Genomic DNA, 19,764 nt, shown 5'->3' with positions numbered 1-19,764 from the left:
TCTGTTTTGATTTTGGCTTCTTTTGTCGACAATAAAGCAAACAAAACGGTGTGCAACTGTAAACACTTAACTTTATTATTGGATCTTACAAATACAACAAAATACAAACATTTCATTTTCAGACCATTGTGGTAGTTCATCAGTTCTCAGTATCGGTTTTGAAGAGCGTCTTTACAATGTCATCAACCATACCTTCACTGTAGTGGAGGAAGTGGCCACTTCCCGGAACCTCGTGATAGTGAATCCACGGAAGCTTCTCAGCAATGTAACGCTGCGGCACCACAGGCACTAACATGTCATCATCTCCTTGCCACAGATGAACAGAGCCTTGACGGCTCTTCAAAAACGGGTCCTCGAGTTCAATAGGATCAAACTCCCAACTCCCAAACCCAACAACCATGTCACGGTTAATAGTTTCATGCAACCCTTGCGGCCTCACTTCCGCCAAATGCGGTTTCCTCGAAGAACCAAGCTTCAAAACGATATCTTTATCCGGATGCGAGAAGCTACTACCATCTCGGTTCGCGACGCTCGAACCAGGGAACCACTTCTGCGTGTTCCACCAGTAGATAAGCCAAGGAGCGTAGTGAGCAACACGAACCGCCCACTGATCTCTCTTTGGTTGCAAGGTGTAACCTTGAGTGGAAACATTCAAAGGCAAGTTCTTCCACCAGTAGTTAACCACCGGAGCAACTAGCGTCACTCCGGCTAGCCGGTGAGGGATGTACTTGAGACATCCCCATGTAGCTTGTCCTCCCATGGAGTAACCGATCAGGTAGAACTTCTCTCCAAGATGCAACTGATCAGCAAGCTCTTCAACGTCTAAAGCCAAGCTCTTTGGAGTACGGTTCGGATCCGGGTCGCTCTCTCCGTAACCGGGTCGGTCAAACGAAACCAGATACATGCCAAGCTCCTCAATTAAACCCTAATAAAATGAAATTAAAATCAAATAAGTTAATATAAACCCTAATTTTACAGAAACTGATATAAACCCTAATTGGTAGTTACGATAAAGTACCGGCGAGAGGCGAGTGGCGTAAACGGCGTCGTGTCGACAAGAATCGGATCCGTGGATGAAGATGACTTTGCGGCGAGCTTTCTCTCTTGGAACTCCATGCTCTTTGTACGCTAAGTACCTCCCGTCTCGGAGCTTAATCCGTGGTGCTGTGATCGGTGGACCTCCGGGGGAGCCAGGTAGCTTCGGCGGAGGAGGTTTTAGTATCGACTGATAAGTCAACGCAGCGATTACTCCAACAACGATGACCAGAAATGAAGGAAGAAGAAGACTGTTCCGAGAGGAAGTGCTCGGTGATCTAGTCGACATTGCAGAGGCGGAGAGATGATCGGAGACGGAGAGGGAACTGCGGCTTATGAAAGTGAAGTAGAAACTAATAAGTCAACGACAGTATAAAAAAGGAACGAGTCCATTTTAAAATTTCCTAAATCTCATACTTGGGCTGAATTTTAAAGCCCATAGGCCAATTCTTAGGTTCGTTTGAGATATTAATGGGCTGGGTTTTGAAACCAATAGGCCCATTGTTAATCAAAAAGGTGAGAGAACTAGGGCAACACTATATAAATTTCGTACTTATGTTTTAGGGTTTTTGCTTCTCCGTCTTCCTCATTTGCAGTAGCAGTCTTGTGCGTGTTTATCATCCGACTGAGAAAATGGTCAAGGGACGCCAAGGAGAACGTGTCAGGTTCGTTTCTTGTTTGACCTAACCCTAGTTTTGGAAAGCTGCTTTTTAAATCGTGATTGTATTGTGAAGGAACATTTTGCTCTTGTAGATGCCCCAATGTTGTGACTTTTGTGAAGTTATGTGTTTGATTTGAATCTGAATCTCTTTTGTTTTTATCTTATCAATGCTTGCAGACTCTACGTTAGGGGAACCATCTTGGGATACAAAAGGTGACTCACTTATCTTAAATCTCTCTATATTATTAATTGTATACTCTGCTCTTTTGTTCTTGATTTAGCTCCAGTACTATTCAATGTAATGAATCGTAATTAGTTTATATAAACTGAAGCTGCTTTGAATCTCATCCTCAGCTTATAAAATCAGTCTATGTTCGAAATATCTTAAAAGTCTAAACTTTAAGTGGGGTTATAGAATCTCCGCATTACTTTTGGGTCCATGTTAGAACATTATACTAGCTTACCATGAATCTATACTTAAGAAGTGGTTAACCGAGTTCTGTAATGTTCAAAAATCATTTTGGTACTTTCCCTTGGTTTCTGATATTTTCTTGGTTTTGCAGGTCCAAGTCCAACCAGTACCCAAACACGTCCCTTATTCAGATTGAAGGAGTCAACACTACAGAGGAGGTGACATGGTACAAGGGAAAGAGGATGGCTTACATCTACAAGGCTAAGACCAAGAAGAACGGTAGCCACTACCGCTGCATCTGGGGCAAAGTTACCAGGCCTCACGGTAACAGCGGTGTTGTCCGTGCCAAATTCACATCCAACTTGCCTCCTAAGTCCATGGTACTTGAACAGATCCTATATAACTATCAAATTTATTATCTTGTATAAATGCTATAATTTCTTCTACTTGGGTTTTTAAAGTTGACGTCTTTTCTTATTCTTTCAGGGAATGAGGGTCAGAGTCTTCATGTATCCTAGCAACATATGAAGCAAAAGTACAAGAGCAAGAACTTTGATTTAGCTGTGGTTTTGTCCACTAGTTCGTTATTTTGTATTTTGATACTGAGACCGTTTTCCTTTCTTTGTTTGAAGTGTTTTGGTGATTATCTGAACGACTTTAAAATATCATGGATCTGGTTTTTAATCTCAAACTAAAATCTCTCCCATCTTCCTTTCACCTCATAGTAATAAGTTGAAGCATAATGAATATCAAATTGAATTTGGGGTATAAGCCTAAACTTTTATTACTGTGAATCGTCCTGAGTCCTGACATATAGAATTCCTCTTTAGTTGTGCAGAGGAGAAATGCTATCTCGTTTTCTTATAAACTGGTTCTTTATGTAATGCCCATTAGACATTCCTCTTCTTATAAACTGGTTCTTACAGGTGTTAGTTCTCATGTGTTATGTAATTGTCCATTAGGCCCATTAGACATTCTGGGCCTAGCCTGCGCAACTTTGTAAAAGTAATCATATTTTGTTTTTCTTCCTGAGAATAAATTAAAAAAATATTTAAACCACTAAAAAACCTAAAGACAGGAGACAAAGGAGGACTGGTGTCTCGACTCTGTTGTTTTCGCAGTCACAGGCTCTTGGTCTCGTGTGTGAGAGAGAGAGAGAGAGAGAGAGAGAGAGAGAGAGACTAAAACCCTATCTCGCTTTGTTCGTTCCTCATCATCCTGGCGATGAATACCTCTCAAGCAACTCGTGCGACTCTGTTTTTAAACGTAAATATTTTCCTACTCTCTCTATTTCCATTACTCAACCTATGATTCATAATCTTAACTACTCCTGTTTCATAGATTAGTGTTAATACACTCATATATCTCTGTATTAGCGGCTGTGATGATTTCATTTGGTAAAAAAGATTCCTTTTTTTTCATTGATATTTGTTCCTTTTAACAAGCTTAGTGAAACTTGCAGGGTTCCAACAGGCAAGCCACGCTTTTGCAGCGAAGTCATCAATTGTGGGGTTCTGTTAGATTTCAAACCTCAAAGCTTCGGTCTTTGAACCGAACAAAAGCTGCTGGCTTGAGATGTTGTTCTACTACGCCTAAAGCGTCTCTTTCCGTTGTTGAGCAACCGAGCTTGGTTGAGAAGCCTGCCGCTGAGGTCATCCATTACTACCGTGTCCCTTTGATTCAAGAAAGCGCAAACGCTGAGCTTCTCAAGGCGGTTCAAACCAAAATCAGCAGCCAGATTGTCGGTTTGACAACAGAGCAGTGTTTCAACATTGGGCTTGAGTCGGAGTTGGCAGATGAGAAGCTGTCTGTTCTGAAGTGGATTCTTCAAGAAACGTTTGAGCCAGAGAATCTAGGTAACTGTTACTATCATGCTAATGTTGTGTTTTTATTGCAAAACTGTTTGAGCCTAATTAATGATAAATGTTAATTTTTCAGGTACTGATAGTTTTCTTGAGAGGAAGAAGCGGGAAGGACTTCATGCTACGATTGTTGAAGTTGGTCCCAGATTGTCTTTCACAACAGCGTGGTCCACAAATGCAGTTTCGATATGTAGAGCTTGTGGTTTAAACGAGGTGACTCGCTTGGAGAGGTCTAGGAGGTACCTCTTGTTCAGCAATGAGCCACTCTCCGAGAATCAAATAAAGGAGTTTGCTGCGATGGTACACGATAGAATGACCGAGTGTGTGTACCCTCAAACGCTGACTTCATTTGATACTAATGTGGTTCCTGAGGAAGTGATGTACGTGCCTGTGATGGAGAAAGGCAGAGAGGCGCTTGAAGAAATCAACCAGAAGATGGGTTTAGCTTTTGATGAGCAAGACTTGCAGTACTATACTAGACTTTTCAAAGATGATATTAAGCGTAACCCCACCAATGTCGAGCTTTTTGATATAGCTCAGTCCAACAGTGAGCACAGTAGACATTGGTTCTTCGCTGGGAACATTGTTATTGATGGAAAGCCAATGGATAAATCTCTTATGCAGATTGTAAAGAGCACCTGGGAGGTAATCTTCATTTTCTATAGTTTTGAGCTTTTTTATCTTAATGATAAAACTCTGATCTTATGTGTTCTAATATGCAGGCAAATCGAAATAACTCTGTCATTGGGTTCAAGGATAACTCCAGTGCTATAAGAGGCTTTATGGTGAACCAGCTGCGACCTCTGCTTCCTGGTTCCACTTGCTTACTCGATGTCAGTGCACGTGATCTCGACATACTGTTCACTGCTGAGACACACAACTTCCCTTGTGCGGTGGCTCCATATCCTGGAGCTGAGACAGGAGCTGGAGGGAGAATCAGGGACACACATGCAACTGGAAGAGGCTCATTTGTTGTTGCATCCACTTCTGGTTACTGTGTTGGGAACCTTAACATGGAGGGGTCTTATGCTCCGTGGGAAGACTCGTCGTTCCAGTATCCATCAAACTTAGCTTCACCGTTACAGATACTCATCGATGCTAGCAACGGTGCGTCTGACTATGGGAACAAATTTGGAGAGCCGATGATTCAAGGATACACCAGGACTTTTGGAATGAGACTGCCGAGTGGGGATAGAAGAGAATGGCTGAAGCCGATTATGTTCAGTGCAGGTATTGGACAGATTGATCACACCCATATAACCAAAGGGGAGCCAGAAGTTGGGATGCTTGTTGTTAAGATTGGTGGACCTGCTTACCGTATTGGTATGGGAGGAGGTGCAGCTTCGAGTATGGTTAGTGGTCAGAACGATGCAGAGCTTGATTTCAACGCTGTGCAGCGTGGAGACGCTGAGATGTCGCAGAAGCTGTATCGTGTTGTCCGTGCTTGCATTGAGATGGGGGAGAAGAATCCCATTATCAGCATTCATGACCAAGGCGCTGGTGGGAACTGCAATGTTGTCAAAGAGATTATTTATCCCAAAGGTGCAGAGATTGACATAAGAGCTGTTGTTGTGGGTGATCATACCATGTCGGTGTTGGAGATTTGGGGAGCAGAGTATCAAGAGCAAGATGCTATTTTGGTGAAAGCTGAGAGTAGAGAGGTTTTGCAATCTATCTGTAAGAGGGAAAGGCTTTCAATGGCTGTGCTTGGGACAATCAACGGGGAAGGTCGCTGTACTTTAATTGACAGCACAGCTGCAGCAAAGTGCATGAAGGAAGGGCTGCCTCCACCTCCTCCTGCTGTGGATCTTGAGCTCGAGAAGGTTCTTGGTGACATGCCTAAGAAAACATTTGAGTTCAAGCGCGTTGCTTATGCACGGGAGCCACTTGATATAGCTCCTGGGATTACGTTGATGGACTCTTTGAAAAGGGTTCTGAGATTACCATCGGTTTCTTCCAAGCGGTTTTTGACAAGTAAAGTTGATAGATGTGTTACAGGTCTTGTTGCTCAGCAGCAAACAGTTGGACCATTGCAGATCACCCTTGCTGATGTTGCAGTCATCGCGCAGACATTCACAGACCTAACAGGCGGTGCATGTGCCATTGGTGAGCAACCGATCAAAGGCTTGCTTGATCCAAAAGCCATGGCTAGACTAGCCGTTGGAGAGGCTTTGACAAATCTGGTTTGGGCCAAGGTTACTTCACTCTCTGATGTTAAAGCTAGTGGTAACTGGATGTATGCTGCCAAGCTTGAAGGAGAAGGTTCAGCGATGTATGATGCTGCGACTGCTCTAGCTGAAGCGATGATCGAACTTGGCATTGCGATTGATGGTGGGAAAGACAGTCTTTCAATGGCAGCTCATGCGGATGGTGAGGTTGTTAAAGCTCCAGGAAACCTTGTGATCAGTGCATATGTTACCTGTCCAGACATCACGAAGACAGTGACTCCAGATCTGAAGCTTGGAGATGATGATGGCGGTGTTCTCTTGCATGTTGATTTGGCAAAGGGAAAGAGGAGATTAGGTGGATCTGCGCTGGCTCAGGTGTTCGGTCAGATAGGAAACGACTGTCCTGATATCGATGATGTTCCATATCTGAAAAACGTTTTCGAGGGAGTTCAAGCTCTCATCTCAGAGAACTTGGTATCTGCTGGACATGATATCAGCGATGGTGGACTCATCGTGGCAGCTTTGGAAATGGCTTTTGCTGGTAACAAAGGTATTAACCTCAACTTGGGTTCAAACGGGATAAGCCTCTTTGAGACTTTGTTCTCTGAAGAGCTCGGTCTGGTGATGGAGATTAGCAACAAGAACTTAGACGCTGTGTTGGAGAAGCTCAGTGGTTACAATGTTACCGCTGAGATCATTGGGAAAGTCACTGAGTCGCCTTTGATAGAGGTGAAAGTGGATGGAATTACTCATTTGAGTGAGAAAACTTCATTCCTCAGAGACATGTGGGAAGACACGAGTTTCCAGCTGGAGAAGCTTCAGCGGCTGGCGTCTTGTGTGGAGATGGAGAAAGAAGGTTTGAAGTTGAGGCATGAGCCTAACTGGAAACTCTCATTTACTCCTTCCTGGACCAATGATAGTTATATGTCTAAGGGTAAAAGATCAATCAATCTCTATGAAGCTTTCTTTTTTTCTTTCTCATTAAAGCTTTATATATTTGCTGATGAGAGTTTTTGTTCTCAGATGCTAAACCGAAAGTAGCTGTGATCCGAGAGGAAGGCAGCAATGGAGACAGGGAAATGTCAGCTGCATTCTACGCTGCTGGTTTTGAACCGTGGGACGTGACAGTGTCTGACCTTCTAGCTGGAGCAATCACTCTTGACCAGTTCCGTGGGATTGTGTTTGTTGGAGGGTTTAGTTACGCTGATGTACTCGACTCAGCCAAAGGATGGGCTGCTTCAATAAGGTTCAACGAGCCACTCCTAAGCCAGTTCCAAGAGTTCTACAAGAGACCAGACACGTTCAGCCTCGGAATCTGCAATGGTTGTCAGCTAATGGCCTTGTTAGGATGGGTTCCAGGCCCTCAAGTCGGCGGGTCGCTCGACACGGCGCAGCCTAGGTTCGTTCACAACGAGTCGGGAAGGTTTGAGTGCAGGTTCACAAGCGTGACCATCAAGGACTCGCCGTCTATAATGCTGAAAGGGATGGAGGGAAGCACCTTGGGAGTTTGGGCGGCTCATGGAGAAGGAAGGGCGTATTTCCCGGACGAAGGAGTCTTGGACCGTATGCTTCACTCGGATTTGGCTCCGTTGAGATACTGTGATGATGATGGGAGTGTCACTGAAGCTTACCCTTTTAACCTCAATGGTTCACCGTTGGGGATAGCTGCTATATGCTCGCCTGATGGGAGACATCTTGCGATGATGCCTCATCCTGAACGTTGTTTCTTGATGTGGCAGTACCCGTGGTACCCGAAGAGCTGGGAGGTTGAGAAAGCTGGGCCTAGTCCGTGGTTGAAGATGTTCCAGAATGCTAGGGACTGGTGCTCTCAGCTTTAGAGTTGTCTTCAAGCATGTGGCGTTATAAAATCTTTTTCTACAGCATTTTGTTATGCGTTTGGTATTTGCCGAGCTTTCAAAAGTTGGTTGCATCTTTTGTTTGGTGAGGGTGTTCGACACTTTTTTGTTTTAATTGATATACATTTTTCATATGAAGAAGGTAAAAAAGTAATAATTCTCTAGTATATCATTCGTAGATAGATGTTGAAATGGTTCAGGACAATAAAAGCTCAACATTGATACTTTGATAATGACACTCTCAACACTGACTAGAAAATAGTAAATGGTATATCATTTGATCCCACAACCTTGATTACTATGTACTACGAATGATACACTTGAAAGAATGCAATTATAGAGCAAAGATGTCAAAAACGTAGCTTATTTGCTCTCTTTCTCCGTCATTCTTCATCGTCTCCTACGTATAAATTAAAGCAAAGAATGTAATTTTTGGTTCTTCTCTGCATAATCCTTTAAAATGAGCAATGGATCATCGAGATTTCACTGTCCCATGACCTGTATCAGCTATATATAATAGTTTTGTCCTGGCCATGGTATATAGAAGAGAGCCCAAACAATAATATACTTTAATTGTAAAACTTTCCTTTCTGAATAGGAAAAGTATGAACGGGGATGTAAAAGAAAGTATCTTATTGAAGAGGAATCAGAGTTTTGTTAAACTGTATCCGAAAAGAAAAAACAAAACACTGAGCCGTATATAGACACTAGTTCTCCCTAACCTCATGTACCGAAGATCGTTTCCTCTCTATGCTCAAGGTTGAGACAACGTTGTTATTATCACTACCTTTTTCTCTGAAATTCTCTCTGAGAAATTCAACAGCCATAAAAGTGAGTGCCGAGGCCGGAATATACCACATGACCCTAGGGACGCTTCCCCTGAAAAAACCTTCTGGACCTTCCTTCCTCCATATCTGCCCAACTGCATCCAGCCAACCCTTGTACCTATCAAGATTTACAAACTTCAGTCAAAACTACTGGGGATGCTATGAATATGATGATTTGAATCTGTAAGAAGATGAGAAATACTTGATCGTTGTTCCTTGCACTTGCAATCTTGTTTTTACAACATCCAGTGGAGTTGTGAGATACGCGCTTAATCCTGGAGAGAGATTAAAATTAAACATGGGTAGAGCTATTTGGAATGGTTTCTTTAATCTGATCTGATTCTAACGTACCACCAGCTAATCCTCCCAACACGAGCCCCTCGACTGAACTGTTGACTCCAAATTGTGGAAACTTTTTCTTCCCTTGATCTGTTAGATCCTTCAGTGCTTCATAGAACATCACCTGCGACGGACAAATAGAACCAACATGAAGAGACAAGGACCCATCAGATGAATGGAGGAAACAATTTCACTGTACATACCATAAGGCCAGCAAAAGGTACATCCCTTGCTAGTGTAGACCAATATCTGCCAAATAAAAAGGAAAGATAATGAGCATGGGTCCCTTGAAAAAGGAAATCAAATCGGTAACATAATTGCCTGAAGGAAGATTACATACCCAGCATAGAGTCCTTTTGGTCCTTGCTCTTTCAATATTGAGCTTCCAGCCTGGAACATTCCAGTATAGTAACCATACATGTCACCTCTTGGTTTCACCGGAAGGCTGTTCCTAGAAATAAAAGAGCTCCAGGAGCTACTAGTGCCTTGAATTTGCATCCGCTGCTTTATTACTTCACAAGGAACATATACGAAAGAACCAAGTGTATCACCTGAAAAAGGAAAGACGCAGCAGGACACAAAGGAATCAGACGCTTTCTAATTTCAGATAACTCAGGGTTTCCTTCATTTTCAAATTTTTTTTTTGGGAACACACTCATGAAGTGTATCCACAATCATTTTCATGATGAAATCCACAAGAAGGCGAGTCAACGGGAGGATTAAAGATTAATGGCAGTTCCACATGTTCTCAAGTAAGTAATCAGTATTTCCTGCAACCATGCTCATGTATGGGTTTTGCTGAAAACCTGGATCTTATCTTTTAAAGACCCACGATATCTAAAGTTATAATCGTCAAAGAACATTCAAGTGTCTATTTTCAGCAGCCAGGTTATATATATAGTTTCACTTTTTCTGCGTGCTTAGAATTCAAAAGCAGTTTCCACTTGAGTGAACATACGGTTTTCCTCATATCTTTACCACCAACTTATTGATCACAGATGAAAGAGAGAGGACATACCAATAGCTCCTGCAAGAAAGTGTACCCAGTGGCCTCCTAAGTTGGGATGAGACTCTTCAATCCATTTCTTTGTGGACTCAATAACACCAAAGTAGGTAGCTCCAGTGGCAAGAGATCCAGTGACTCCAGGAGCGATTCCCCTATAAAAGCCTAAAACTAAAGTCAGCCGAGAAACAAAAGAACAGAAAAACTAAAAGCACAGAGGAAAAAATAATCTTTTGTTCCAAGTTCACAGCGCAAACATGAATAACATAGACAGTGATGATAAGTAGGATAGCGAATCACACATAAGTATGCCAATAGAGAGGGAGACACATTATAAAAAAGATGGAAGAAGCAGGAGGAGATACCTTTTAATCCATCACCAACCCAGACAGTCCGAAGCATTTGTGGAATGCTCTTCTGTCTCTGAAATCAAAAAAAAAAACTATACAAGGTTAGAGATGATAGACACACCACGATATTAAATCTCATCATACAATACAATACAATACTTTATAATCGTCTTTGCCTCAGATCAAATCAGAAATTACTGCAACATGATGCAATAATACCTGAGAGGCATTCATGATAATCTGACTCTGGAGTCGGGTTTTGAGAGTATCAACGGGATGCATCATCCCTTCACCAAACGCTCCAGCTATACCTCCCCATACGAACTCTCTCCACACTACATACATACATACATACATCAATGCATTGCAGCTTAGAGACTATATGGAACTGATTGATTATAGATCATCACAATCGCCTTATCGTCTAAAGCGTAATCATATATGCAGTAATAGGACCAATCTACACCGATGATTTAAGAGGAATAGAATCTCGATTGCTTACCGAAGAATTGATCCTGAGTGGCTTTGATTTCGATACTCACAGGAGGAGGTGGTTGTTGTTGGCGATTCGAATCGGAGCCCTTGCTCGCCATTTGCGTTTGAGCGACTGTGTGTATCTGTGGAAGCTTCCAGGTGGTTTTAGGGCTTATGAGGTTTTAGTGATTAATAGACTTTGCGCGCTTCTCTCGCCACATCGACCTAATACCAATTTTCTGAACCGCAGCTAAACATTTTTTTCTAATTCCAATTACAGTATCAGAAAAAAAAAATTGAAGGGTAAAACTGTAATTGGCTAATTACTTCCAGAGTTTGTGTCCAATAAGATCGCTTTCAGTACGATGATAATATTTTTATTTTCTTTATATGGTACACTGTCATGTGTGGCTTTGAAGTTTGAAAAGCTTGTGATTTGTGAAGAAGCTCAAAGCAAACCCAAAAAAAAAATGATCAGTGTATGCTCTCTCTTGAATCTTCCTTCTTTTGCAATGATGATGAGATAGTGTTTGTTCGAACTGCTCTTGTTCATATACGTGTTCTCACTCATTGTACCCTCTAGTATCATCAGTTCTTGGGATCCTTTTCAAGATAACATCTTTGCAAACAACAACCTTCAATTTGGTTGGTAGTTTTATGCGAGTTTCTTGCTTTTAATGACAAGGAACCTACGTCGTTGCATAAGCCTACAAACTCTGCTACTTGCAAACTGAGCATTTGCTTAAAAGAACCCATCGATTCTCTCATGCGTCTTTGTGAGCAACGTAGAAAGGTAAAGCAGGTGGCGCAGACTTGTTCATAAAGCCAAAGCAGTTCTCATTGTAGCCTCTAGCATCATCAGTTCTTGGATCCTTTTCAAGATAACATCTTTGCAAACAACCCTTCAATTTGGTAGGTAGTTTTATGCGAGTTTCTTGGTTTTAATGACAAGGAACCTTCCTACGTCGTGGCATAAGCCTACTACTCTGCTGCTTGCAAACTGAGCATTTGATTTAAAGAACCATCGATTCTCTCATGCGTCTTTGTGAGCAGCAACGTAGAAAGGTAAACCACGTGGCGTAGACTTGTTCATAAAGTCAAAGCAGTTTGAGTAGTCTTCTTCGGTTTCAAGCATCTTGTAAAACTCATTGAACTAGTACGTATCTAGTATGGAACCCTTAAATAGAACAAAAAGGAGAGACTGTTAGAAGTTATTACAGTTTTATTTGCGAGCCCTCAAATGTCACAAAACATAAAGAAAACGACCAACAATAGAGAGGTCTCTGCCTATATGATAAACAACACCAAACGTTGAAAAACAGAAACTAAGAAACTTCCACAAGTTTATTCTGAAACTGCAAAGAGTAACGCAGGCAGCGCAATATTGTAGAGACTAAGCTCTTTTCGCAACATCACCATCGTCAGGCTGATCAAACCCGTCTGGGGCAACCTCTGTTTGACCGTTCTCCGAGCCACCGAACTGATTGTCACTGCCACCAAACTGCTCATCGCCAGCGCTTTCAAGCTGATGATCCGTATCGTTGCCTAGTGGTTCGTTGCTGCTAAACTTGTCATCAAATCCAGCATTAGAGGAACTGCCTTGAGCAAAGTTGTCACTTCCACCAACACCACCAGCGACACCATATCCACCACCGCCAACGTTGCTTCCATAACCATCACCAACGGCATTGCCACCATAAGGAGAGTTACCTCCATAACCACCACCACCAGCATTCCCACCATAAGATGGGCCACCTCCGTAACCACCAGCTGGAGCACCGTAACCACCGCCTCCGTAACCACCACCTGGAGCACCGTAACCACCACCACCTCCATAACCACCAGATGGAGCACCGTAACCACCCGCATTGCCACCACCAGGACCACCGAATCCTCTTCCTCCAAATCCACTTCCTCTTTCAGTTGCGTAGTTCACCCTAATTCTTCGACCATGAAGGTCCTGTATACCAAAAACAAACCTACAATAAATATAGCCGATAGAAGAAGCAATTTTACATTTTCAGAATCATCTAAGACACACAGTCTGAAAATAAACATTTATTTCAGGACTACACACTTAAGAGGAAGTCGCTGCCTAACGAATGAATAGTATTTCAAGCTAGATGATGATACCTAACCCTAACTATGCTGCCAATGTTTCAGAAGCCAAAAACAATTTAGTGGTCTACAAACATGCATCCTCAAGGCAGAACCAATTTAAATTAGGTCAAACATCCAAACAAGACACTGAGACACATGAAAATTTGTGTGTAATACCTGTCCATCCAATTGCATGGCGTTACTAGCCTCTTCTGTAGAAGTAAATGTGACAAAAGCAAAGCCCCTTGATCTCCCAGTTTCACGGTCCACAATGATTTTCGCTGCAAATGTCAGAAGGAAAAAAGGAAGTTAAAAAAAACATCAAAGCCTAGAGTTCTCTGGCAATAACTTAAAAAGGGAGTAAGCTAAGCTACCATCAACAACTTCTCCATATTTGCTAAAAGCTTCTCTTAAGCCAAACTCATCAGTGCTGTAGGAGATACCTGAAGCAACCATAGGCAGTTTTGTGAGAGACAAACAGAAACAGATTAAAAAGGAGTACACTCTCACAGAACAGTATTAGAGTTATTTTATTGTCGTCACCTCCAACAAAGATTTTGGACGAAGACATGCAACGGATGCTCTGTAGCATTGAGTTGGAGGTAGTGACATGGGTGCTGGTCTGCCTAAATATCTTTCCAACTTTACTTAAGAAAGCCATGTGGTGCGTATCTGTATACAAATAAAAGATAAAACTCATGAACAAAACAAAAAGAACCATCATTTCAAATAATCAACACAAGTACGAAAAATGCATTCTTTCATAAAATAAATAATGCAAAAAAAACAAGAAAGTTACAAACTTTTATCATCTGTATTCGTGCATATGGTGACCAAACGATAATCAGACTCCATAAAGATTGAACCAAAGCTTAGAAGGTCAACTCACTAAACCCACATACAGCCCATCAGTCAGAACCGTGAAAAAAAAAACATAAATAAGCTCCAAATCAACGTCATATGTTACACAAGAGTATCGCAGACAAAGAATGAGACCAGAAACATTAACAAAAGAGATAAACTTTATTGTCGGATCAGCAAAGATGAAACATCAAAACAACAAACCGAATCCATAGAATCAAAATACAAATGAATGAAGAATCGAGGAGACTGTACCAAACTCTCTAGGGTTTTAGGGAGACAATCTCTCTCTCTCTTCTCTCTGGAAGCGTCTTTCAATTCTCGCCAGTAGTGAGAAACCATTGTAAGAGAGAGAAGGGCTTATGTCAAATAGTAAACTCATCCTGTCCGTTCATTTCTATGAGATAATCTTGACCGTTAAATTCGCTCACTAATCATCTGCCACAGAGTTATATTTAGACCCGGTAAAACTAGAACCAATGGTCGACCAAACTAAACCGAACCGGATTCAAATGATCACTTTTCTTTAATCTTTACTTAGGCAATGTCGAAAAATAGTTGATTCTTAAAATTGGGTTTAACATGTACTCTATAATCAGAAGTGTATACGCGTGCGTGTCCTTTAAACTCTCACATTCTCAATCTTCCCCCAAAAAAAAAAACAATCTTCTCTTGGCCTTCCAAAACTTGTTATTGAGACTTTCTAAAAATAGACATCTTCTTCCTTGTGTTCTTCGTCTTCTCATCGTTGAAGTCTGGAAACATCAGAAGGTTAACTAAAAATCTCTTCATGTCATTGATGTCAATCTTCTTCTGCATATCTTTAAAACCTCTAATCATGTTTCATCTTCTTTAACATCGCAGATTGATATTTTTAGCAGAGTTTTAATTCTACAGAAACCATGGAAACGTCACAAGAGCAGAACTTTTTTCAACCCAACGATCAAACCGTACGCCTTTCTTCATCATCATCATCTTCTTCCTCTTCTTGTTCTTCCATAGAAGCAGAGCCAAGACCTGATGAGAATCTAAACTATAACAACAACAGCGTAGACCAATCTCCACCAACGCAAGTCATGGAGAGATCATCAAACAACACAACCACAGCAACAGCCGCAACGACCTCCTCGACTCCAACCACACCTCCTTACAGAATCCCTTCACACGTTTTCTCAAGAGCGCCCTCTACAGCTCCAGCTGAATGGAGCACTCTCTCCAACGAATCTCTCTTCAGCATCCGCATGGGTAACAATAGCTTCACTGATATAGATTACTTCAAATCCGGCGAGCTCACGTTTCCTCAGCCTCCTTCCCCGAGAACTCCTCATATGCCTTCTCCGCCTGACAATACAAACCAAGGAGGAGGAGGAGGAGGAAGCGCAGTTGTGGAGGAGGCCAAAACTCCGGTGGAAATAAGCAAGAAAGAAGCTGAAACAGAGAAAGCTTGCCCCCCAAGTAAAGAGGAAGAGCAAAAGTCTGCATCAAGTATAAGAGAGTTTATCATGGCTAACGAAGCTGCTAATAAAGACAACAACAACAGCAACAGCAAAAACAATAAACTAGATCGTTCTATTTCTCGTCGGTCTGAAAACTTGAGCGTCAAGTCTTTCGCTTTTCCAATGTAAACAATACCTCTCGTCTTACAAAACCTCTCTTTGTCTTCCTGTCTTAAAAGATATATGTCTTTTTTATTTATTTTTTAACTTTCTTGTTGTTGTTGTTCATGTTGTAGATTGGGGAATGCAGACAAAGGTGGACTACAAGGCTCAACGCCACAAAAGAAACAAACGAAGACGCCACAGCCAGAGACACCGAAGAGTTCCTCCTCTGAGTCTGAAGGAGATGAAGGGTTGAAGAAAGAGGAAGCTCCTAAGCCAGAAGCTGACCATGCCCCTAACCGCACCCCTAGATGGTTGTTATCTTGCTTCCCTTGCTGCACAACTTGCTGTGGCTAAGTGAAAGATCCTTTTGAGGAGGATTTGAGTTTGATTTGTGTGTATGTTAAAGTTTGATAGAACAATTTGGTATATTATAGAACTCTGTTCCAAGATTTTACAAACTTCGTTTGACTTATAATGTATAAATCTTGTGAAGTAAAACAGATAACAATTTGGATAAAAGCTGTGTCTTTCACTTTTTTATTTAAATCTTCAAAGACTCTTCTGTTAGATTAAAGACTATATAGAAGCGTGGTGCTTCAAGCCTTTGCATAAGGGCGGACCAAAGAAGCAATATGACTCAAGAGCTGACGACGAGACTTGGTGGTGTCACTGTCAGGTAACGGAGACGCCCATTCTTGATATTTATGGAGGCTACCGGTGAAATCGGTAAAGAGTCCATCAACTCCAATCTCTTTGATCCAGTACTCGTATTCTTGATATGGATCTTGGCTGAAGTTAAAGTGTAGGAACTGGTTTTCATTTCTGTACGTGTATGGATGCACCTGAGTTTGCATCATCACATGGTCAAGAAGTTGTTAGCATGTTTTACTGATTCTCTGAAAAGAATCTTTAAAACCTACCTGTAGCTTATGCGCGTGAGCTCTTTTGACCAAATCTGTGGGGGTTAGCATGTAGTTGTTAGTTACTGGAACTATTGTATCCTTCCACGGTCCAATCCCAACCACATACTCCTTAATGTAGGTGAAATAGGCATCTGAGGTGATCTCTGCGTATGTCTGGTTAGATTTTGACAGAAAGATGGGTGAGTCACTTATAGCAGAAGGATAATAAAACAAGAGGAGGATCAGAGGATGGAGGACCTGGTTAGTATCTTGAGTTGGCATAACACTATCTATTAACAAGACTTTCGGTGAGTCTGTCAAGTTTGATATGTACACGAGTGAAGATGGTGCAAATGACTGAATAAACAAGGGTTTGTTCAACCACTTCTTGGACAAATACGCGCCTCCGTACCCATGCTTCTTAAGAGTCTCCACAACTTTATCCTCAAATCTCTTACCACCAGGCCATTTGACCTGCAAATATTCAACAGCCATTTAGTAACAAAAGAATCAAAGTTAAGGAGAAGCCAGTCTTTAGGACCAATAAAAAGTGCAAGTCAAGACTGTAAGATTGTAAACTTACATGTTGGTTCATTAGAACTGGATTCTTAATCTCAGGATAGATCCCGACAACTCTTGGAGCATCCCGAGCAATGGCAAGGAATTCTTCAAATGTGATGATAGGGTACTTTCCTGCAATTCGAAAAAACGGACCAGTATGGTTACATGTTCCATACAATAATATAAATCCAGGAGAGAAAGGGCAGCTAACCGTTGTATTGCTGGTCTCGAAAAGCATATCTCTGCTTTGTCCGTAGAGTCTTTAGTTCCTTGAGAGTAAAATCAACTGCAAACAATCAAAGAGAAACCAGTTGTTAGCTAATATATGGTATATCAAATTCAAACAAACCCGCTTGAAACATTTCTAAGATTCTTCTTTATGCAGTTTTAGATGAGCTTACGTGCGGTAATATGAGCCCATTGGCATGCATCAACTTATGCATATAGAAAAAGAAAGAAGAACTGTGGGAACGTACAGGTGAAAAAGCCAGTGATGTTGAAACCTTGGACCTGATATGTCCTCTTACGATCAGCGAACTCCTTGTGACTCGCAACATCGGTTGTTAAGTCAAGGCCGACATCATGGAAACAGATAAGCACACCATCTTTGGATGATAAAATATCTGTTTCTATGAAGTCTGCACCTTCTTCAATTGCTCTCTGACAAAAAGACATAAAAATTGCTTTAAGCATAATGTCCCAAAAGAAGAAGATTCACTTGAACAAAGAAAAAACTAGAGATAGCCATGACAGTAATACACCAAGTAATCAAATCAAAGAGAGAGAGAGAGAGAGATGGCTCAATAATAATATACCAAGTATGCAGCTTTAGTTTCTTCTGGGAGCTCTCCGTTGGAACCTCTGTGTGCGATGTTAAAAGGACGTGAAGTCTGAATCGGCTGCTTAGTAGCATCTTTGACTCCTTTACCAGGGAGTTGGTATAATGTTCTCCCACCAGCACACAGACTAACTAGAGATAGCCATATCAATGGCAAGCATTCTGCAAACATGAACAATAAAACCATTTTTTATGACAAAACTTTCACTTTTACAATTGGCTTGTCCTTGTGTACCAAACTTTGACTTTTCTTAATGCTTCTCCTTTTGTTGCTGCAGTGTTAGCAGAAACAAAAGGCAAAAACTGATCCAAAGACCCAAACTTTTCATTTTGGATTGCATCAATAGAATGTAAATGTATAAGCTTTAGACTCTTAAGTCACAATCTTGTTTTTGTTTTATTAGCTTAGAGAAGAAAAAAAAAGGAAACAAATCCAGATTGTTTCTTGTTAATTTATAAGCTTTTTTTTCCTATTCATTTCTAAGGATGAACAGGAGAAAGTCAAAGGGCAATGATCAAAATTTTGCAAATTCCATTCTCAAACAAATGTAATAGAAGCAATCAATCAGACATACTCAGATGGAGAGTAACAGAACAACGAGAAACCCAGAAAAACTTTAAGCTTGCTGACCCAGAAACGGTAAAAGAAAAAGAAAGACAAGTTTGAAATTGAGAAGCTTACTTGTAAGAATCATGACAGTTTCTTGGATCAAACGGGAATGCTTGTTTAACTCTCTTTTCTGTCTCTTGTCTCTCTTGTGACACCCAATTTGGTGCCTGTCCGCTTACTTGGGATCTATTATTATCCAAAAGTCAGTCCATTGACCTCCTTTGGTGGATCTATCACTCTTCAGTTCATACACATACCGAATATTCCCGTTTTGGTTAGACAATTTTCAGGTTATCAATAAATTAAATAAATTAGTAATTCATGTTTGGTACCAAAAGAATATACTATTTACCAAGCAACGCGTATCTTTGCGAGAAATTGCAAACCAATCCTTTAATCTTGCATTTTCACACAAAATGCCGACGCAATTATCCATTTTTCATTTTGACCAACGATTGTTGTCGCCACGTTTATAATTTTAAACATCACTATCACTGTCACTTGTTCTGCCATCAGCGACGGTGGTAGCTGATGTTTCATGAGGGTTCTGTCTTGCTCACACAAAATGAAAATGATACATTAAACGGCAGCGTTTGTGTTTGACGGTAACATCACTTGTTTCGTACGTGGCAGATAAAGCCACATCAGCAACTCGGTTACCGTTGAAGCTGGTCGTTTGTTTGAAGGTTAGTTAGATCTGTTGTACAGTCATAGTTTGTGTTCCTATATTGAAGGTTAATCATTAGTAGTCAGTAGAAATAATTCAGACAAACCGGTGAAACATTGTATAACGTTTAGGCAAGATCACACGTTTTAGCATCTGATTTGTAGAAATTTAATTAACATGGATTTCAATGACTGCTTACCTCTCTTTTTTTTTTGGTCAACTTACTGCTTACCTATACTCAGCTTTTGCATCCTTGGTTATCTTCTTTTGCTTAGTCTTAATCACATTCTTAGGCTAACAACGAGTGTTGGCATGAAAATTGTTTTTATTCAATTTGTTTTTGGTCCTATTGACAGCAACTTTGTTACTGTTAGTCCTTTCCTCAAGTCTATTTGGTTACTCAAGCATAATTCAATGCTTAAATCAGGGATGGCAAATTGTTTAATGAAAAACTGATGAACCTTCTTGCTAGTTTCTACCCAACAGATGCTATCAACGCTACACAACAATATCATAAGTATAATATAAAAGCTTGCTAGTTCCTTACAGAGACATTGACTTAGTGAGTCAAAAGTTAAAAAAAAAAATAGTGATCCCTCCCATGCTACACATGTCACATGGCTTTTGAGTTTCTTTC

The 19,764-nt window shown here is 41.1% G+C and overlaps 7 protein-coding genes across 7 annotated transcripts; 3 read left to right on the top strand and 4 right to left on the bottom strand.

Annotated features, from left to right (window-relative positions):
* Nucleotides 1-51: 51 nt before the first annotated feature.
* LOC108817005 (uncharacterized) lies at nucleotides 52-1,402 on the bottom strand. The gene is made up of 2 exons (XM_018589582.2): nucleotides 1,019-1,402; nucleotides 52-925 (listed from the first exon to the last, which is right to left on the bottom strand). The coding sequence occupies exons 1-2, from the start codon at nucleotides 1,322-1,324 to the stop codon at nucleotides 140-142; spliced, it is 1,092 nt and encodes a 363-aa protein (XP_018445084.1). The 5' UTR covers nucleotides 1,325-1,402; the 3' UTR covers nucleotides 52-139.
* Nucleotides 1,403-1,549: 147 nt separating this feature from the next.
* Nucleotides 1,550-2,776, top strand: LOC108817006 (60S ribosomal protein L35a-1). The gene is made up of 4 exons (XM_018589583.2): nucleotides 1,550-1,700; nucleotides 1,874-1,909; nucleotides 2,260-2,488; nucleotides 2,595-2,776. The coding sequence occupies exons 1-4, from the start codon at nucleotides 1,669-1,671 to the stop codon at nucleotides 2,634-2,636; spliced, it is 339 nt and encodes a 112-aa protein (XP_018445085.1). The 5' UTR covers nucleotides 1,550-1,668; the 3' UTR covers nucleotides 2,637-2,776.
* Nucleotides 2,777-3,182: 406 nt separating this feature from the next.
* Nucleotides 3,183-8,126, top strand: LOC108817003 (probable phosphoribosylformylglycinamidine synthase, chloroplastic/mitochondrial). Its single transcript, XM_018589580.2, has 5 exons — nucleotides 3,183-3,374; nucleotides 3,571-3,964; nucleotides 4,047-4,615; nucleotides 4,693-7,072; nucleotides 7,162-8,126. The coding sequence occupies exons 1-5, from the start codon at nucleotides 3,333-3,335 to the stop codon at nucleotides 7,974-7,976; spliced, it is 4,200 nt and encodes a 1,399-aa protein (XP_018445082.1). The 5' UTR covers nucleotides 3,183-3,332; the 3' UTR covers nucleotides 7,977-8,126.
* A 482-nt stretch (nucleotides 8,127-8,608) lies between these two features.
* Nucleotides 8,609-11,214, bottom strand: LOC108817004 (S-adenosylmethionine carrier 1, chloroplastic/mitochondrial). The gene is made up of 9 exons (XM_018589581.2): nucleotides 11,016-11,214; nucleotides 10,733-10,848; nucleotides 10,529-10,586; nucleotides 10,179-10,328; nucleotides 9,501-9,711; nucleotides 9,364-9,409; nucleotides 9,173-9,284; nucleotides 9,024-9,096; nucleotides 8,609-8,939 (listed from the first exon to the last, which is right to left on the bottom strand). The coding sequence occupies exons 1-9, from the start codon at nucleotides 11,104-11,106 to the stop codon at nucleotides 8,702-8,704; spliced, it is 1,095 nt and encodes a 364-aa protein (XP_018445083.1). The 5' UTR covers nucleotides 11,107-11,214; the 3' UTR covers nucleotides 8,609-8,701.
* A 938-nt stretch (nucleotides 11,215-12,152) lies between these two features.
* LOC108814388 (glycine-rich RNA-binding protein 5, mitochondrial) lies at nucleotides 12,153-14,312 on the bottom strand. Its single transcript, XM_056990151.1, has 5 exons — nucleotides 14,204-14,312; nucleotides 13,631-13,759; nucleotides 13,462-13,530; nucleotides 13,265-13,368; nucleotides 12,153-12,947 (listed from the first exon to the last, which is right to left on the bottom strand). Exons 2-5 carry the CDS (start codon nucleotides 13,746-13,748, stop codon nucleotides 12,381-12,383), a joined length of 858 nt encoding a protein of 285 aa, XP_056846131.1. The 5' UTR covers nucleotides 13,749-13,759; nucleotides 14,204-14,312; the 3' UTR covers nucleotides 12,153-12,380.
* A 273-nt stretch (nucleotides 14,313-14,585) lies between these two features.
* Nucleotides 14,586-16,087, top strand: LOC108814482 (uncharacterized). Its single transcript, XM_056990158.1, has 3 exons — nucleotides 14,586-14,719; nucleotides 14,813-15,569; nucleotides 15,681-16,087. Exons 2-3 carry the CDS (start codon nucleotides 14,851-14,853, stop codon nucleotides 15,901-15,903), a joined length of 942 nt encoding a protein of 313 aa, XP_056846138.1. The 5' UTR covers nucleotides 14,586-14,719; nucleotides 14,813-14,850; the 3' UTR covers nucleotides 15,904-16,087.
* On the bottom strand, nucleotides 15,955-18,735 carry LOC108814481 (glycerophosphodiester phosphodiesterase GDPD5). Its single transcript, XM_018587068.2, has 8 exons — nucleotides 18,533-18,735; nucleotides 17,828-18,012; nucleotides 17,489-17,672; nucleotides 17,224-17,298; nucleotides 17,035-17,144; nucleotides 16,710-16,925; nucleotides 16,470-16,625; nucleotides 15,955-16,391 (listed from the first exon to the last, which is right to left on the bottom strand). Exons 1-8 carry the CDS (start codon nucleotides 18,543-18,545, stop codon nucleotides 16,146-16,148), a joined length of 1,185 nt encoding a protein of 394 aa, XP_018442570.2. The 5' UTR covers nucleotides 18,546-18,735; the 3' UTR covers nucleotides 15,955-16,145.
* Between the last annotated feature and the right edge of the window lie 1,029 nt (nucleotides 18,736-19,764).

The sequence above is a fragment of the Raphanus sativus genome, chromosome 7 (genome assembly GCF_000801105.2).
Source record: "Raphanus sativus cultivar WK10039 chromosome 7, ASM80110v3, whole genome shotgun sequence".
In the NCBI taxonomy this organism is placed as follows: Eukaryota; Viridiplantae; Streptophyta; class Magnoliopsida; order Brassicales; family Brassicaceae; genus Raphanus; species Raphanus sativus.
The sequence above is the reverse complement of the archived record's forward strand: the minus strand, read 5'-3'. Positions and strand labels throughout refer to the sequence as shown.

Coding starts and splice junctions, on each gene's coding strand:
- LOC108817005 (XM_018589582.2), bottom strand. CDS start 1,324: ATGTCGACTAGATCACCGAGCACTTCCTCTCGGAACAGTCTTCTTCTT. Junction 926..1,018: donor ACGCCACTCGCCTCTCGCCG/GTACTTTATCGT, acceptor TCATTTTATTAG/GGTTTAATTGAGGAGCTTGG.
- LOC108817006 (XM_018589583.2), top strand. CDS start 1,669: ATGGTCAAGGGACGCCAAGGAGAACGTGTCAG. Junction 1,701..1,873: donor CGCCAAGGAGAACGTGTCAG/GTTCGTTTCTTG, acceptor CAATGCTTGCAG/ACTCTACGTTAGGGGAACCA. Junction 1,910..2,259: donor ACCATCTTGGGATACAAAAG/GTGACTCACTTA, acceptor TTGGTTTTGCAG/GTCCAAGTCCAACCAGTACC.
- LOC108814388 (XM_056990151.1), bottom strand. CDS start 13,748: ATGGCTTTCTTAAGTAAAGTTGGAAAGATATTTAGGCAGACCAGCACC. Junction 13,369..13,461: donor ATATGGAGAAGTTGTTGATG/GTAGCTTAGCTT, acceptor TGACATTTGCAG/CGAAAATCATTGTGGACCGT. Junction 12,948..13,264: donor CCATGCAATTGGATGGACAG/GTATTACACACA, acceptor TTTGGTATACAG/GACCTTCATGGTCGAAGAAT.
- LOC108814481 (XM_018587068.2), bottom strand. Junction 17,673..17,827: donor AAACTAAAGCTGCATACTTG/GTATATTATTAT, acceptor TCTTTTTGTCAG/AGAGCAATTGAAGAAGGTGC. Junction 17,145..17,223: donor TCGAGACCAGCAATACAACG/GTTAGCTGCCCT, acceptor TTCGAATTGCAG/GAAAGTACCCTATCATCACA.
- LOC108814482 (XM_056990158.1), top strand. CDS start 14,851: ATGGAAACGTCACAAGAGCAGAACTTTTTTCAACCCAACGATCAAACC. Junction 15,570..15,680: donor AAGTCTTTCGCTTTTCCAAT/GTAAACAATACC, acceptor TTCATGTTGTAG/ATTGGGGAATGCAGACAAAG.
- LOC108817004 (XM_018589581.2), bottom strand. CDS start 11,106: ATGGCGAGCAAGGGCTCCGATTCGAATCGCCAACAACAACCACCTCCT. Junction 9,410..9,500: donor CCAAAAGGACTCTATGCTGG/GTATGTAATCTT, acceptor TTTATTTGGCAG/ATATTGGTCTACACTAGCAA. Junction 9,285..9,363: donor TACCTTTTGCTGGCCTTATG/GTATGTACAGTG, acceptor TGTCCGTCGCAG/GTGATGTTCTATGAAGCACT.
- LOC108817003 (XM_018589580.2), top strand. CDS start 3,333: ATGAATACCTCTCAAGCAACTCGTGCGACTCTGTTTTTAAAC. Junction 3,965..4,046: donor GTTTGAGCCAGAGAATCTAG/GTAACTGTTACT, acceptor TTAATTTTTCAG/GTACTGATAGTTTTCTTGAG. Junction 7,073..7,161: donor TGATAGTTATATGTCTAAGG/GTAAAAGATCAA, acceptor TTTTGTTCTCAG/ATGCTAAACCGAAAGTAGCT.